This window comes from Rhincodon typus, chromosome 4 (genome assembly GCF_021869965.1).
Source record: "Rhincodon typus isolate 14 chromosome 4, sRhiTyp1.1, whole genome shotgun sequence".
Taxonomy (NCBI): domain Eukaryota; kingdom Metazoa; phylum Chordata; class Chondrichthyes; order Orectolobiformes; family Rhincodontidae; genus Rhincodon; species Rhincodon typus.
This window is the reverse complement of record NC_063335.1, coordinates 50,196,495-50,215,563: the sequence shown is the minus strand read 5'-3', so window position 1 is coordinate 50,215,563 and position 19,069 is coordinate 50,196,495. Positions and strand designations below refer to the sequence as shown.

The 19,069-nt window shown below is 40.6% G+C and overlaps 1 protein-coding gene across 1 annotated transcript in view; it reads right to left on the bottom strand.

Annotated features, from left to right (window-relative positions):
- LOC109928921 (F-box only protein 43) overlaps window positions 1-18,993 on the bottom strand; it is a 29,622-nt gene extending 10,629 nt beyond the window's left edge. The window contains exons 1-3 of the mRNA XM_048595754.1: window positions 18,954-18,993; window positions 911-2,419; window positions 144-246 (exon numbers count right to left, since the gene is read on the bottom strand). Of these exons, the coding sequence (XP_048451711.1) occupies window positions 144-246; window positions 911-2,388 (1,581 nt within the window). The 5' untranslated portion in view covers window positions 2,389-2,419; window positions 18,954-18,993. The remainder of the gene's footprint in view (window positions 1-143; window positions 247-910; window positions 2,420-18,953) is intronic.
- Between the last annotated feature and the right edge of the window lie 76 nt (window positions 18,994-19,069).

Below are 19,069 nucleotides of genomic sequence, written 5' to 3'. Positions count from 1 at the left end.
CAGAAATTGCTACGGTTTCTGAAAAAATTGAAGGTCATATTTACACCACATTGTTGTATGTGTTAGTACAGTGATGCACGAACAGTTTTTTTTTCCTAGAGACTAGCTTTATAAAAAGGCTGAGGACCAGAAAAAGCACATACCATTCTTTGAATTCGAATTTCATCCAAATAGTGCTTCCTCCTGAGATATGTTGCCTGATCTTGCTTGACAATTTTCTTCCAGATTTTGCTCACCATTCTTGTTCTGGCATGAACATACAAGCATTTCATTCGCAAAACAAAAAGGCATCAAGCAAAATACACATCAGATTTAAATTGCATCACATAGTATGGGCAAATGACATTTAAAGTAAATATTCAGTGCTTCTCAGACAAGAGATAGGTACTTTAGTTAATTTCAGCCCAGATTTTAGATTCTGAAAAGGTGATAAAGCTTGTTGCTGACATTCACATCCCATGAACAAATGAAAATTGAGTTGAGATATGATTTGTTTGGAGTGGGGGAAAAGAGAGAGAGAGAGAGAGAGAGAGAGAGAGAAAAAAGGGAGCAAAACTGTCAAAATGTAGTTACAGCCTTTGAAATGTTTTAATCTTGTTTGTGTAGATGGTGAAGTTATTGAGAAGAGACTCAAAAAGACTCCCTATTATTTCAAGGTTCCAACAATTTGCAAAAATCATACATCAGTAAGTTTACTACACACCTAAGTTCATAATTTTTTGGAGGGTAATAGAAAAAACTGCTGCATATCTGGTTAGGAATATACAGTGAAAGAATTAAAGAACACTGTGCATGTTGTTAATCATTTAACTGTAATGTACAAATGTAAATAAAATGCTTTAAAAGTGTAAAAAGAGTTCTTCAGTTCTGTCTGTCACCAACTGGTTTTCTGGAATGGAACACATCTTACCTGCCGAGATCATCTATGGTTAAGTGGAACAAAATTGTAGCAAGAACGTGGGTCAGATTTCTGCTCAATAGTTCTTTTAGGATATCCACTTTGTCCAAACCCATTTTTCTGCCAATGAGTCTGGATAGTGATGGCATAGATTCACTCAATGTCTTTTCCTCTGACTGACCGGGATCGTGCATAGTGGCATCCCCAAGCCTTTTTCTTTTTCTCATGCATATTTCCTGTACTAACTGTAAAGCAGGGGTACAAGACAAATCCTTAGACTTTAGAGGCTCCACACAGGCTTTTTCCTCAAACACCAATTCATTTTCTCTAGTGCAAGATTCTAAGTTGCAATCTGATCTTAGAAGAAAAGCTTCTCTGTCTTCATCATCTGCCTCCGACTGGGAACCTCGCTCACTAAGAGTGGATAACCGCTTGGATCTTTCGAAGCTTCTTTGGGAATTTTTGCAATCTAGCATCCTGGGTGTTCTCTTTTGGTTTTGCACCAACTCTTGGAAGGAATGTTCATGGTTTGAAAAGGAATCAGATTTTTCAAAGCCAACAGAAGTGTAGCCACTGTCCTCAGTTGTTGAGTTATTTAATTTGCCATCTGATGCAGTCCTGGATGCTGCCCTGTCTGCCAAGTTTTCACTAAGATTCATTACAAAGTTGTTCACAGGAGTAAGGAACTGGTGGTCTTCATTTATTTCAGATTGTCCATGGTTAGATGGTGTTTCAAAGGGCTCAGTTGAAGTGCATTCATCATAGCCTTCAGAAAAAGAGAAACTGCTGAAATCAAGCTTACTACTTATTGTAGATTGCTCAAGGGTTATACATTCAGCAGATACTAACTCATTTTTACCCTTTAAGTCGTCTATTGTAGAGGTACGCTGCTGTGCAAATAAATATCTTTTAGTTCTACATGAAGTGCCACTTTCCACGCTGTTTAAAGTGCTTGTTGCCAAAGCTTTAGAATTCAAGTCCTCAGGAGAGTCCAGTGAACTGTCTGAACAAAAAGAATCTTTACAACCTATTCTGGTAAAAGACAATTCTACCACACCAGCTTCATTCAATTGGCTAAGAGTTCTATATAATTCTACGCTTCCACTGGAGGTGGAATGTGACTCAAGAAGTCGCCGCCGTAATGTGATTGTCTTGTAAGTTCTCCTGGGGGTTTCAAACTGAGCTGGTAAAGTAGAATCAGTTCTTTTCTGATCACACCATTTTCTTTCAACTGAAAAGGATGATGATCTACCAGCATACAATCGATTTTCATTGCACTCTACAGGAGACAAGTTAGCCATAAGTGATTCAAGCTCTTCTACAGTTCCACTGGAGTAATTAACCGAGTGAGTTGTGCTTTCTATTTCACCACAGTTACTGTCCTGTCCTAATGATAGGCACCCATCAGATTTAAAACTTTCTGTATGATTAGCCACTTGTTGCTCAGGGCCAGTTGCCAGATCACATGAATGCTTCAGTGATCGCAACATCTTGGCACAAAGGACCACACAACTTCCAGTCCTACAAAAAAGAAATGACTTGTGTTAAAACATTAATTATTAAATAAATTAATTGAAATTTTGCAAGAAATTTAAAAACAAATCTAGAATTTCATGCAACTTTAATGGAACAACATTGATCTTCAGCAAATGTAGAAATTTACCATTCAGCAATATGGTTATCCTATATTTTGCACTTTTCTCAAAATTTGATCCCAGTCATTCCCTCATATCTGACGATGTAGTTTGGAGCAACTAAAATTAAAAATGTGATTTAAAAATTAAATTTAATCAGTTATTTGATATGTTTTCACACAGGAATTAAACTTCATACAATATACAGGACAACGACTAGGGTATAGATGTGCACTGATCAGAGAAAGTATAGGTGCAGACAGCATACAGTGTCCTGGGCTTTATTAATAGGGGCATAGAGTACAAGACCAAGGAGTTGATGCTGAACTTGGACATGACACTTGTTATATAGTACTGGAGGAAGGATGTGAACGCATTAAAGACTGCAGAAATCATTTACAAAAATGTCTCTATGGATGAGAAACTTCAATTATGAACATAGGTTGGAGAGCTTGGGGCTGCTCTCTTTTAGAGACAAGGCGACTAAGAGGAGATATGATAGCTTTGAAAATCATTGATATGGAGAATGTGATGCGCAAAAAAGATTTTTAAAGCAATGTGGTTAAGGTCTGGAATGTACTGTCTGGAAGCTTGGTTTGGGCAGTTTCAAATCAGTGGGAATTGGATGGATAATTTAAATTGAAATAATACACAAGGGCATGAGGAAAATACAAGATGGCACTAAGTCAAAATGCTCATTTGTTGACCTGGTGCAGACATGATTGATCAAATGGCTGCTACCTGCAACATGACACATGATTCTGAGGTTCATGATTACCAGGCAAGCGATTAAAAACACCAAGTTCCTAAAGGAACAAACAGTGGAGAACATTTTCTTGGACTTGATTCTTCCTGCTCTGCTCAGCCTAAATACACTATCATACAAATGTGAAAGAAACAAACAAAGAAAGCTGGAAAAACTCAGGCAGCATCTGTGGAGAAAATCTGGACACTTCAGGTCATTGACATGACCAGGTTCTGATGAAACGTCATTGATCTGTTGTTTCAGTTTTCTAGCATCCATAGTATTCTCTTTTTGCATCACGTAAATATGGATAGGAATGAGTGGAATGCCAAAGACACAAATTTCTAGGCTAGCTTGGAGTTCAAAATCATGTTCAAATCACTCATTCTTGCAGTTAATTGCAGGATTATTTACCAGGGGACACCCCTTTCCTCCTTGACTCCACCAGAAAGTTTGGTTCATTTACAAAAAGTAAGAAAGGAAAAGTACCTGATTTACAAAAAACACTTGCTGATATTTAAGAAAGTGAAAGAAGAAAGAAAATCTGACACCTATATACGTACAATTCATTTTTATATATTCCGCATTTAAAAACTCAAATCTGCTTTGTGGCTTTGGATTTATGGCATACACCAGTTCCACATTTTGAAACTTATGCTGTGCTTAACTACTGTCTCAGAAACTTGATTGAGCTTTTTGAGGAAGTAACCAAGAGGATTGATGAGGGCACAGCAGTAGACATTGTTTACTCGGACTTTAGTAAAGCCTTTGACAAGGTTGTGCGTAGTAGACCAGTCGGTAAAGTTAGATTGCACGGGATTCAGGGTGAGCTTGTCAATTGGATACTAAATTAGCTTAACTGTAGGAGTCAGAGTGTGATGGTTGAGGGTTGTTTTTCAGACTGGAGACCTGTGAACAGTGGTGTTCCACAGGGGATTGGTGCAGGATCCACTTTTGTTTGTCATTAATGTAATCATTTAAATGAGAATATAGAAGGCATAGCTAGTAAGCAGATGACACCAAAATTGGTGGTATAGTGGGCAGTGAAGTTTCCTAAGATTACAAAGAAATCTTGATCAATTGGGTCAATGGGCTGAAGAGCAACAGATGGAGTTTAAATGTATAAATATGAGGTATTGCACATTGGTAAAGGGCAGGACTTATACAATTAAAAGTAGGGCCTTGGGTAGTGTTGTAGAATAGCCAGACCTAAGGTTCTGATACATAATTCTTTGAAGTTTGCATCACATATAGATAGGGTGGTTAAGGCGGTATTTAGCATGCTTGCCTTCATTGCTCAGACCTTTGAATATGGGAGTTGTGACCTTAAGTTGAGGATGTACAAAACTTTGATGAGGCCTTTTCTGGAGTAGTGCCCAGTTCTGGTTGCCTGTTATAGGAAGGATATTAATAAGCTGGAGAGGGTTCAGAAAAGATTTTCCAGGATGGTGCTGGGAATGGACCGTTTGAGTTTATAAGGAGAGGCTAAATAGGCTGTGACCTTTTTCCACTGGAAAACAGGAGGTTGAGGGGTGACTTTATAGAGGTTTATAAAATCATGAGGGATATAGATAAGGTAAATGGCAAGTGTCTTTCCCCTAGTTGGGGGAAATCAAGGCTAGCAAGCATATTTTTTAAGGGGAGAGTAGAATGATTTAGAGAAGACACAAGAGGCATTGTTTGAAAAAAAATAGTGGTTTGTGTGTGGAATGAACTTCCAGAAGCAGTAGTTGATGCAAGTACATTTACAACGTTTAAAAGACATTTAGATGAATATGAAAAAAGAAACATTTGGAGGGATATGGGTCAGGAGCAGGCAGGTGCGACTAGTTTAGTTTGGGATTATGTTCAGCACGGACTGCTTGGACCGAAGGGTCTGTTTCCAAGCTGTATCACTATCAGAAACAGATGAAAACAGAAACTGCATGGAAAGAAGGAAACAAAAACAAAAGGAAACAGTTCTTTTTAATTCTGTACATTGTTATGATCCCAGTTATATGATTATTGGACAAGCCAAATATTTGTTAGGATGGGTCAATAGACCACATCATGTAATGAATCACTATTACACAACTACTTTACTAAAGTAAATACGAGCAGTAATGATTAAATAAATACAATTAAGAAGATAATGATTCAAAACAATATACATTTCTACCTTTAATTAGAATGTAACAGACTTAGCTCAGATTTATGTGGACTCACAACTGGTGCTTGGCAGGCAGTTCTTCACTCCGCATCTCTGACTGCACAGGTCACAGCTCAGGTCTGTGGTATATCCCTAGCAATGCAACTTGCTCATTCACGTACATGCATCGCTGACACGCGCACGTGCACACACACACGCACACTCCCTCATTATCTATCCCATAGATGGAATTCTCTCTTTACACAGCTATTTGGCCATTCTCAATTATCTGGAACTCTGCTTTTAAAAAAAAACAAAATCTAGCTTTTTCTTCTGAGCCTCTGTACATGTCCAACAATGATCTCCATAGCACCCTCAAGGCTTCCTTGCTTCTAAACAGTCTCTCAGCTCATTAAGTACTTGAAGCATTGTTTACAAGCATACAGATAAATTTTTGGGTGCTTTGTACAATACCCAGAACTGTCATATACGTAATGGTTGGCTATGACTGAAGAATGCGCATTACGGTGATGATGAGTGTCAGCAAAAGAGCTAGAGAGCATCTCCTTAAAGTTGAGTCACTTTTTTGGGGTTTTTAAAATATTAGCTACTTTTCCTCGGGTTCAATGTCAATAGCTCCTCCCATAAGTAGACCTGTGTGTACTGTAAATGCCCTACAGCTCAATATCTGAATACCTCAATTATAATAGAAAATCATTATTGTTCACTGCTGTAATATACCAAAATTCAGATTTGATTGAGTAGCAGACTGAATGTAAACTCTGATTAGAGTCATGTTTCAAATCAAGATTGTAATATAGAAAGTATAAGTAAATCATAACTTTGCTATTTGCATTGAATTGAAAGCAACCTTGGTGATACAAGTTTGTTACTGTATTTGAGAGATAGAAAACGAATGTTTAAACATGAAAACACATTTAATAGGCTAAAGAGAGTAACTATTTCCCAATTGGAAAAATGAACTACTAAATTTGGAGGGGTTCAGGATCATCTAAAAAAAAAATTGGAGCTACACCATTTTGGGAGCAAATTCATGAAACAGTTTTTGTGATACTCTGGAGTTAGTGATTAAGCTTTCTGTATTCATTACACTGAAATATGACATATCATAATTTAAACTTCACTCGCTCTGAAGAAGCTACCAACTCAACAAGTTCTCCAATTGTTTAATACTGCTACCAACTTAATAAAACAACCTGCGTATTTTTGTGTTAACCAATCATCCATGTTTGGTTGATGTCTCAATTTTATCTATGAAGTATATGAAAAAAAACAGCACACATCACCCACCATCACACAAACAGAGGTAGTGGAAATGTGGAACTCAAGCCCAAACAGAGTCAACTGAAGTGTTCAGGATTCAGAATGGCAGATTTTTGCTGTGCAACAGACAAGGAGCAAAGACAGGTAACAGTCAAGGTACAGGTCATCCAATTGTTGGCAGCAGCAACTCAAGGGGTTGAATTGGCCTATTCCTGTTCTGATATTATATACAGGAGTGCTCACTTGTGTTGATTATTTGCATTATAAACTATGCCCCAAACAAATGTGCTTTATTCTCTGTTAATAAATAACTTTTATAGGTTAAAAACCCGAGCAAGATTAATCATCTGCATGAATCCACATGGAAACAGTCTTTTCACTGGAAGTCATATCAGCCATGTCTTTTGTAAACTCAGCATTTATTTTCTACAATGGTATAACATATACCCAATGTGCATTGCATCTATTTAAAAAGAAAAAGAAATCAGAACATATACCATTGGTTTTTGCAGATAATTGCTGCGTGTGCGCAACGTGTGTTGAAGCCTTAATGGGGAAGAGGAGAGAACAGATAGAAATGTCAGGTAAACTGTCTACTCAACCATATTCAAGTGGTGGAAATGTGAATAGTACCACTTTACAATTTAAAAAAAATACGCTTTCTTCATATCAAGTCACATTTTACAAATTTAATGAACTTTATTAATCAACCAAACATTATTTTATATGGTAGTGACCGAAAAAGTTTTCATAACGCCAAATATTAAGTCTAGCATTGACAGCATACCCCTTCCCCTTTCATAGCTTATACATTCAAATAAATATTTTCATCTCAGACTCCCTGTTGTATTCACAATGAACAAAGTGTTCAAGATACCAGCACCTCCACAATCAATTAAGGATTCTTCATGCGCTTACAAAATAGAATCCAGAGTCTAATCAACAATATGGTAGCTTTCCTACCCATCATTACATTTTCTTTATATATATCATAACAGGCCAAATAGGTTCCATACCAAGGGCCAATCCATATCGTAAGATACTTCAGCTCCCAACCAGTGCAAGACAACATATTATGTTAATAGTCATAACTCAATTAATTACACAGACAGGATTAAAATCCAAGATCATCCTCCTAGTCTTTGCTTAATATTAAGCAAAACAAGACAAAATTGCGAAGGTGTTGACTTGTTTTGGTACACCCCAAACTCTAAAGAGGAAAAACATACATGGATGTTTAGACTACTCCTTGAAAAGTTTTAAGCATTCCTTACAGACTTCTAGTGAAAGTGTAGCAAGTACAGAATATGCCTCCATAACAGCACCAGTTCGACTTCCCTGTGGGAGTGCAATAACACTCTTATTCAGGATAGGACGGCACGAGCAGCCACCACCTACAAGCAAAAACAAGCAAAAAAAAAACAAAAAAAAAGAAATACTGTGACAAACTCCAACAAAGATTAAAACTAAACTGGAGCTTTAAGAGAGTCAGGAGACAGAGGTGAATGTACAAGAGCATCACAAAGGAAAAGGCGGCTGGGGAAGCTGGAAGGTCTGAAGGTGGATAAATCGCCTGGGCCAGATAGGCCACACCCCAGAGTTCTGAAGGAGATGGTTGAGGATATTGTAGAGGCATTGCATTGATGGTGATCTTTCAGGAATCAGGGAGGAATCTTAAAGGATTGGAAAATGGATGATGTAACACCCCTGTTAAAAGGCAGGTAGGGAGGGAGAAGACAGGAAACTATAGGCTAGTTAACCTGACCTCCGTCATTGGTAAGATTTTAAGAGTCCATTATTAGGGATGAGATTGCAGAGTACTTGGAAGGGCATAGTAAAATAGGGCTGAGTCAGCGAGGTTTTGTCAAGGGGCGGTCATGTCTGAGAATTCTAACAGATTTGTTTGAGTAGGTTAGACAAAGAAGAGCCAATGGACGTGATTTATTTGGATTTCCAGAAGGTCTTTGACAAGGTACTGTGCAGGAGGCTGCTTAATTAAAATATAAGCCTCTGGTGTTAGGGGCGAGGTACTGGCATGCATAGAGGATTGGCTGACTGGCAGAAGGCAGAGAACGGGGATAAGGGGTTCATTTTCAGAACAGCAGCTGTTGACAAGTGGAGTTCTGCGGGGGTCAATGTTGGGACCACAACTATTCACATTATATATTAACAATCTGGACGAAGGAACTGAGGGCATTCTTGCCAAGTTTGCAGATAACTGAAAAATGGGTGAAGGGACAGGTAGCATTGAGGACGCAGGAGGCTGCAGAAGGACTTTGACAGGCTAGGAGAGTGGGCAAAGAAATGGCAGTTGGATTACAATGTGAGAAAGTGTGTGGTATGCACTGTGATAGGAAGAGGAGAGGCATTGATTATTTTTAAACAGGGAAAGGATCCAGAAATCTGAAGCACAAAAGGACTTGGGAATCCTCGTTCAGGATTCCCAAGGTTAACATGCAGCTTCAGTTGGCAGTTAGGAAAGCAAATGCAATGTTTGCATTCATTTCAACAAGGCTAGAATAAAAGAGCAGAAATGTACTGCTGAGACTGTATAAAGCTCTGGTCAAACCACTTTGGAATATTGAGAGTAGTTTTGGACCGCATACCTAAGGAAAGATGTGCTGGCCATAGAGGGATCCAGATTAAGTTTACAAGAATGATCCGGGAGATTAAGGGCTTGTCACAAGGAGGGGTTCAGGACTCTGGGTTGATACTCAATGGAGTTTAGAAACTTAGAAGCCTGATAGAGCCATACAATCATACAGCAGGGAAACCCACCCTTCAGTCCAACTCACCCATGCCAAGTTTCGCAAACTAAATTACTCCCACTTGCCTGCATTTGGTCCATATCCCTCTAAACCTTTCCTATTCGAGTACCTGAGCAAATGTCTTTTAAATGTTGTAACCGGATCCACGTCTGCCAGTTCATTCCACGTACACACCATCCTGTGTGAAAAAGTTGACCCTCCGGTCCCTTCTAAATCTTCCCGTCTCACCTTAGACCTATGACCTCTAGTTTTGGGCTCCCCCACCCTAAGGAAAATACCTTGGCTATTCACCTTATCCAAGACCCTCAATTTTATAAACACCTGCAAGGTCACCTCCTAGTATCCAGTAAAGATGATGTTTTGGCTAGTGAGAGAGAATAGGGCCCAAGAGCGCAGGCCATTGATGGCACGACGCTTTAGAACTGAGATGACGAGGAGTTTCTTCAGCCAGAGGGTGGTTCGTCTGTGGAGCTCATCACCGTGGAAGACGAAGGTCAAGTCACTGAATGCATTTATGTCAAAGATAGATAACTTCTTGATTAGTAAGGGATGAAGGGTCACAGGAAGAAGGTAGAAGAAAGGGGTTGACAAACATATCAGCCATGGTCCAACGGAGCAGCAGATTGGATGGGCCGAATGACTAATGCCTGCTCTTATATCTTCTGGCCATATTTTGAAATTACTTTTTAATTCTATTTAAAACAGGGTCACCTTTCAGAATTGTACAGCCGCTCCACCTTTTCCCATCCGTGGACATTATACAGTCGTTCCACCGTTTGACGGCCGTGGCCATTAACACCGTATACAAACACACAGTTGGTTCTGACGAACGCTGCAGATTAAGTTGGTAACACTGCGGGTGCCCAGCCGAGGAGGAGGTTGCTGCAAGAGGTGCTTTTGCTATAGCAACGCGCCGAGAGCTCCAATCCCTCTTTCTCATCGTCTTGGGAACCAGATGCTGCCTCCACGCGAAGCCCTCTTTGCAGGTTCCCTCGTTTGGATTTGAATTTTGCGCCACTGCGATCTAATTGGGCCGTTTGCAAATGCCCGCTAAATCTGTTTAAGTGACCGCCAAATAAAGCGTACACAAACTCACACACACAAATTGCCGTCTGTAGGACAGCTAAGCTTACACAGCTCCGAGATTCGGTCATTTAAAATGTCCTGCTTAATTAGCGGCGTCGGCTCCATGTATAGTTTATTAGTGTATTTTATTACGCGATAGGTAGAGTTGTTGCCAGTTTCTCACGCAAAAAAGCAAGCAACCGCTTTCAAGTGCAGTATACAGTTTAAAACTTAAAGAGGCTTGGCGTTAAAATCCGTCGACAACATGACGGGAATTTTGATACTGCTTCATAAAGACAAAAAACAAAACCGGCAAAACGTCATTTACGCTCCATATATTTTATTGATGCGCAAAGTCCTGACTAGCAACCGAGTTTACTACATTTGGCGTATCACTGTTGAATTTTAGAAATACCATTATTTGAACGCGCTCACGAAGTTTGCCACTGATCCGATTGCTGTTTCGTGTTACATTGTTCACAAGAAGCCAATTTGTTCGACTACATATTTTGTTTTGGGTTAAAGGAGTGTTACCTTGTTGCACCGGATTGACACCAAATGTGCAAAGTTTGTAGGAAACAACCGTTTGGTGCAGATGGCTAGCGCACCTGAAAAGTGCTACTACAATGTCGGCAGCTCCTTGCTTGAAATGCCCAGACAAATGTTTGTAGTAGTGAGAACAGCCGACAGCGAGCGCGCAGAACTTTCTCTCATCCGTCCTGTCTCGCCACCACCACCAGTCTCGAGTGATGTGAATTAGATCATAGAATCCCTACAGTGTGGAAACAGGCCCATTGGTGCAACAAGTTCACACCGACCCTCAACGCATCCCACCCAGATCCATCGCCCCAATAACCCACCTAATCTAGACATCCCTGAAGACTATGGGCAATTTAGCACGGCTAATCCACCTCGCCTGCACATCTCTGGACTGTGGGAGGAAACCGGAGCACCCGGAGGAAACCCACACAGACACGGGGATAACGTACAAAAGTTACCATAAGAAAGTTTGTCTCACAAGCCTAGATCTTTACTTGGGCTCTCACCCCTAACTTTTCTCATATTCTGTACTGGCAGAAACGACTTTATCGGCAGGAGCCCAATTCTGCCACTCATCTTTGCTTACTGTAACTGATTCCACGTTGAAGTTATCCTTTGTGAAAGTTAAACTTCCACTCTAAGAACTTCAGTAGAGTTGGTAAACACAGCAAGGTTGTTGCCAATAGCCACAGGTAACATATCTGATAGCAGGGGAAGAGGCAACATGTGCAGGATTCCTTTGAGCACTGTAGTGCTCAAGAAATAGTCAGGGAGATTCTAAAAGCACACTGGAATCTGCATGCTGTGTACTTTTGTGTACTTATATATTTAAAAGTAGAAAGGAAGTCCAGCAATATGTAAAAAGCATTTATAAAAAGCAAGGAAATGAATTATATGTGTAATATTCCTGGGCTGGGGCAGGGGACACATTCATGGCTGCACTACAGAGTCAAATGGCATGTCACAGGACCAAAATACCCAGTTATATTGTACAAGGCAGCATTACAAGAATCAAAAAGTGATCTTCCCCTCCATAAATAAACAGATGTAGAACTTTCTAGACAGTAGAGGAAGGTGTCATATGTTATGGTCCATTTTGAGATCAGAATTGGTATCGAAAATTGTTGAGGTCCCAGTTAAAGTGGAGCAAAGCAAACTGTTGTAGAGTATAAAAGGCCCCAGAATAATAAGGATACGTGGAACAATCCCTCTTCCGAAGCTACACTGGCCCTATCCCCCACCTCTTCCTCCATTACATCGATGACTGCATCGGCGGCACCTCATGCTCCCACGAGGGGTTCGAACAGTTCATCCACTTCACTAATACCTTCCACCCCAACCTTAAGTTCACCTGGACCGGCTCCGATACCTCTCTCTCCTTCCTAGACCTCCGTTTCCATCTCTGGCAACCACGTGGAAACAGATATCCATTTCAAGCCTTCCGACTCCACAGCTACCTAGAATACACCTCCTCTCACCCACCTTCCTGCAAAAATGCCATCCCCTATTCCCAATTCCTTCGCCTCCACCGCATCTGCTCCCGAGACAAGGCATTCCACTCCGGACATCCCAGATGTCCTCATTTTTCAAGGACTGCAACTTCCCCTCCACAGTGGTTGAAAACGCCCTCGGCCTCGTCTCTCGCATTTCCCGCAACTCATCCCTCACACCCCGTCCCTGCAATAACAACCAAAACAGAATCCCCTCGTCCTCACGTACCGCCCCACCAACCTCTGGATCCAACACATCATCCTCTGGCACTTCCGCCACCTGCAATCTGACCCCAATACCAAGGACATTTTTCCCTCCCCACCCTTATCTGCCTTCCGGAGAGACCACTCTCTCCATGACTCCCTTGTCCGCTCCACACTTCCCACCAGCCCCACCACTCCCGGCACTTTTCCTTGCAACTGCAGGAAGTGCGACACCTGCCCCTACACCTCCCCCGTCACTTCCATCCCAGGCCCTAAGAAGACCTTCCACATCAAATAGATGTTCACCTACACATCTGCTAATGTGGTATACTGTATCCGCTGTTCCCGACGTGGCCTCCTCTACATCGGGGAAACCAAGCAGAGGCTTGGAGACTGCTTTGTGGAACACCTGCGCTCGATTCGCGACAAACAACCGCACCTCCCAGTTGCGAATCACTTCAACTCCCCCTCCCACTCCTTGGACGACATGTCCATCCTGGGCCTCCTCCAGTGCCACAACAATGCCACCCAAAGGTTGCAGGAACAGCATCTTGTATTTCACTTGGGAACACTGCAGCCCAATGGTATCAATGTGGACTTCACAAGCTTCAAAATCTCCCCACCCTGACCGCATCCCAAAACCAGCCTAGCTCGTCCCCGCCTCCCTAACTTGTCCGTCCTTTCTCCCACCTCAACCCCTACCTCCACGCCTACCTACCAGCCTCATTCCCGCCTCCTTGACCTGTCCGTCCTCCCTGGACTGACCTATCTCCTCCCTACCTCCCCACCTACACTCACCTTTACTGGCTCCATCCCCACCTCTTTGACCTGTCTGTCTCCTCTCCACCTATCTTCTCCTTTATCCATCTTCCATCCGCCTCCCCTCCTCTCTCTATTTATTTCAGAATACCCTTCCCCTCCCCCATTTCTGAAGAAGGGTCTAGACCCGAAACGTCAGCTTTCCTGCTCCTCTGATGTTGCTTGGCCTGCTGGGTTCATCCAGCTCTACACCTTGTTATCCCAGAATAAGACAATCTCTCTCAAGATCGAGTGCTAGTTTGTTTAGGAGCAGCATGATAGAGCAAATTAATATGCGGCTGAAATACATGTTTAGCATGGAATGTTTCAGATTTCTGGGGCATTGGGATCAATTCGGATACATTAAGGACCTGTTCAAGATGGCAGGGTTGGAACCAATGTTCTCACTGGTGTTGAAAGGGCTTAAAGTAGTTCAGTTGGCACCAGGATTGGAGGGATAAAAGTGCTGACTGAATTAGGAGAGACAAATAACGTTACAATAAAAAGACAGTATTAGAAAAAAAAAGGGATCAAATAGGGAGAAATGCAAAATAGGCAAAGAGGCATGTGTGTAAATCCACAATATTATAAATAAGACTGGTGAGCTGGAGGTACATGGAATTAAGTGATAACATCAACAATGGACATCTAGGTCAAAACAAGGGGAGGATTGAGAACTTTTATCCCTGGCTACAAGTTATACAGGAAAGAGTTCAGCATTTCATCCTTTGAAAACCATGGCTTCCTTTCTTGCTATGTAATTCTGAGATTCCACCAGGGTGCAACTTTATATTGAACAAGTGAATATGGCTAAATATGCAGAATGAAAACAAACAAGATACTGGAGCAGGAAAAAATATATTTTGCATATCAAAATCAAATTTATACAAAGTTTGAAAAATCACCAGGAGAAAAATATCCACTCAGCATGGGCAGAATGATCACACATGAGCCACTGAAAGTTCTGTTTCATGGTCATAGTATGAGGGATGGATCGCAAGCAAACTATCACAAGGCTCAGAATCACTAGGAACAGCTCTCTGAACAATGGTGGTATTTGCAACCAGATACACAATAAACATGGTCCTCCCAAGCTCCAAAATCATCCAAAATTTTAGAACTCCTGCAACTTATTTCAAGTCCCACACCATCCCTTTCCTCACTATGCTTTTCCAATAGATTTTAAAATCCCTGTTCTGATGTAAATGGCTTCAACCTCTTCCAATAATAATTGCCTTCGTTATCAGGTTCTAGCTACAGCACAGATTGAATATTCTCAATTCCACCATCATTCTTAAAATGCCAATGCAGATTTATTTCGCGCAGATACTTTGCCCTCCACTCTAGATTCCTCCTCCAAATTTTTTGTTTTTAGTTGTTGTGGAATTTGTTGCTGGTCCTTAACTATTCTGGAACTGAGTGACTTGGTGGTTCACTTCAGAAGGTAGTTAAAAATCAGCCACATTATCACGGATCTGGGGTCACACGTAGGCCAGACTGGGTAAGGAAAGCAGATTTATTTCCGTAAGTGACATTACAGAAGCAGATGGGTTATTACAGCAAACTGAAATAAGGTTTATAGTCACAACTACAAAGACTAGATTTTAATTCCAGTTTTGTATTGATTGAACTTGGATTCCAATTTCAGCCCACATACACAGAGCATTAGTGGCTTCTGGATAACTGGTCCGGTGACATGACCACTATAAAATTTTGCCCCCTTGAGAAAATTACTGAGCAAATCTAGCCTTTAAAGTTTTCTTCTACACTGCATTTGCTTTTGTGGAAATAAAGACTCGAATACAATACTAGTCCCATCTCTATCAAGTTGATTTTGACCATTTTCGTTACTTCTCTGATCCACTTATGGTTAATTGCAGACAAACAGGAGGCTGGAAGAACACAGCAGGCCAGGCAGCATCTGGGGGAAAGGAGCAGTCAACATTTCGGGTATTACCCCAGGTTAATTGTCTTGTTTTCTTATATTAATTGCAGTCCCATTAATTGCAATGGGACTATCACTTCATAGGAGTACATTTTATTTTCTAAATGTGTCCTGGTCATGGTACCTTTCTGCAGTTAATTTTGTCACATTCTTGACTGTCGATTTCACATGGATTTTTATTTAGTTGAATTCTCATTTTTAAGTAATCTATCATTGGTTTCCACTTCTACGCTGAAATCAACCTATTTGCAGGAATAAACATTTCAATTTGCCCCACTCCATTTACCGTATAAAAAGTAAGCAATGTAAAAACAGAACATTGAAGATACTCAGCAGACCTGAGAGAACTTGTGGAGAGGAAACCCTTAGCACTTTGGTTCTATGACCTTTCATCTCTCAATGTAGTTTATTTTAAAGAGACTGCAACATGAAAGGTTGTCGTACATAATAAAAGGTTTGTGTGGTTGGGGTAATACATAAACATGGATGGAAAAATTGGCTAGAGAGAAAACAACAGGAATAAAATTGAAGATAGTAAGAACTGCCGATCCTGGAGTCAGAGATAACAGAGTGTGGAGCTGGAGGAACATAGCAGGCCAGGCAGTATCAGAGGAGCAGGAAAGCTGACGTTTCGGTCGGGACGGATATAGTCAGGTTGTTACTAGTTGGGTGCTGTAATAATGGTCTAGTATCAACTAATTTCAACATATAGTAATAACTTGGAAGAAGGGAACCATGTATAAGATATCCAAGTTTGTTGAAGATACAAAGCTAAATGGAAAGGTTGGAGGACAAAAAGACTTCTCTACTCCAGCAAGCTGTGGACGGTTTGTAGATAAATTCAAGGCTGAAATTGATAGATTTTTTGGACATAAGCCAATCAAGGCAAAATAGGGAAAATTAGTCAGAAAATGGGAGTTAAATTTGAAGATTAGCTATGACTTTACTGAATGGCAGAGCAGGCTTGACACATGCACCCTCTTACTGCTCCTATTTCTTTTTTCTTGTATATTAGCTCTCTCGATTGTGCTGAACTGCATCTGCCATCTATTTTTCCAAACAAATCTTCCAGCAGACTCTCTCAATCCCAGTCTTTCAATCCAACATGAAACATTTGCATATAAAATAAAGAGTGACAGCAGTAACATTGATCAATGTGCAATCTGTCATCACATCATTGCAATCTGAAAATGCCAATAAAAATCTATCTTTTGGTTGCTGCTGTCCATTGTCTACCATTTTCCTAATGCATGAAATACATTTTTCCTTCAATTGCTGGATGGCAACTTGAATTCCCTTGCTAACAAGATGACATAGTTCTATGAAAACTTCATGTTTTGATTTTCTGGCCCCACATCACTTTGAATTGCGGTTGCCATCTACCAATCCATTTCTAGAAACCATTACAAATTAATTTGTGCTAATTAAGTTACTTTGCTTCAACTTTAAAATCCAGAGCTTTTAATATCCTCATCTATGGTGATCCTTACATTAAGCTTAAAGAGCCTACAGTTTTGGAAGTGAGAGAAAATATTCTGAGAAGGGGCCACAGGATTGAAAAATTAACACTGATTTCTCTCCACAGATGCTGCCAGACCTACTAAGCTTTTCCAGCAATTTGTTTTTGTTTCTGAATCTGCAGTTCTTTCAGTTTTTTATTGGGAGAATATATTCATAGTTTTCATCCAATGCTGTTTTCTGGGTATTTTGGTATGCATAAACATGCTTGGATCTCTATATCCCCTTGTACAAAACTTCCATATTTAAGTCAAAAATAAATTGTCAATACAATTAGTGAATCAGTGGAATTCCATGTAAATACATATAAATATTGAAAACCCATAAGATTAAAAACAAATTAAAACATTTTTGTTCAACGTATTTCCTGACTTTAAAGATGCTGTAACTGTCACCATTGGAATTTTGTAAGTGCCCCTTTTGAATCCAAACTGCTCAAACAAATGAGGAAAATGCTCACACATCCCAGGGAAACTCCTCTGATAACTGCCATGGAATAAAAATGCAGAAAGTAAATCTGCTTATAACCCCAGAAACATATTCCGAAGAGTTTGCATTGCCCCTATCCTGTATGTCAAAAGAGCATTTTTGGATCAATCCTACAGCTGGTTTGAACATGCATCTTTGAGGCCTCCAATGGAACTGCTTTGGAACACTCCATGTAAAGGTTCAGTTTAGCAAGCAGTAAAACCACATTTAATTAAGATGCTCAAGACAACGTGAATATAGATAAAATTAAATCTCTCTCTTTGGTGGGGTTCAGTATTTTGAACAAAAAAGGTCATTCCTAGACTTTTCCTTATATTTAAAACTATGCACCCAATGAAGGTTTCCAGCTGGTACCGGCAAGGTTTCTGCATTCTCCTTTTCTAAACGTGATGGAGGCTTGCTGGAATACAATTTATAGGCACTTGCACCCCTGCAAATATTCCATTTTCACTCATTTGCCAAAACACAGATTCTATCCCCTCCTCTCACCTCAAGCCCCACCCCCATTTCCTACAAACTAGCCTCATCCCGCCCCCTTGACCTGTCCATCCTCCCTGGACTGACCTATCCCCTCCCTAACTCCCCACCTACACTCACCTTTACTGGCTCCATCCCTGCCTCTTTGACCTATCTGTCTCCTCTCCACCTATCTTCTCCTTTATCCATCTTCTATCCGCCTCCCCCTCTCTCCCTATTTATTTCAGAACCCCCTTCCCCATTTCTGAGGAAGGGTCTAGGCCCAAAACGTCGGCTTTCCTGCTCCTCTGATGCTGCTTAGCCTGCTGTGTTCATCCAGCTCTACACCTTGTTATCTCAGATTCTCCAGCATCTGCAATTCTTACTATCTCTGTACAATAGCTAACTAGCCAAGATCATATAGACAGACAGTGAAACATGTAATCCAACATCTTCAATTGCAGACCTCATTAGTATCTTATAAAATTTCATTGAATCAAAAGAGCTGTTTATAGATAGATACAAAGAAAGACAGAAATATTTTTTATTTTTCAGGAAAAAGACATATATAACCTAAAGTCAGAGGTTATAACAGCCTTATGCAAAAGATTCCTTCAATGATCAAACCACAAATCATTCAGCATAAATCTATGCCAGGCAAAAGGAAACTTTCTTTTGAGATCCAGATTGAAAAGGCTTGGAATTGTGATCAGAGATTTTCTCAAGTTATTCAAATAAGAAGAGATTATACAGAAAAATATTTACCAGAACATGCTGAATTAACATGATCTAAATGATGCCAAGCAATGTACAATAGAATCAAATGTTGACATTTAGAGGGGTTTGGGAAAGAGACAATGGATTCTACTCCCCTTTCGTTCACCACCCCCCACCACTCCCTCCCCTTCCCCTTCCCCCTCCACCACTCACTCCGCTCGTCTCTACGACATGCAAGAAAGCATTCCCTCGAGCACGCAAACGTACAACTTACTGAAGCGAAGGCAGACTCAAAGTTCTTTCGAGTTTGTGGAGACGCCTCGAGGCCCAGCGAGCAGTTCAATAGAGCAGAAACACTGAGGGAGACAGACGAGGCTCTATTTAAACCAC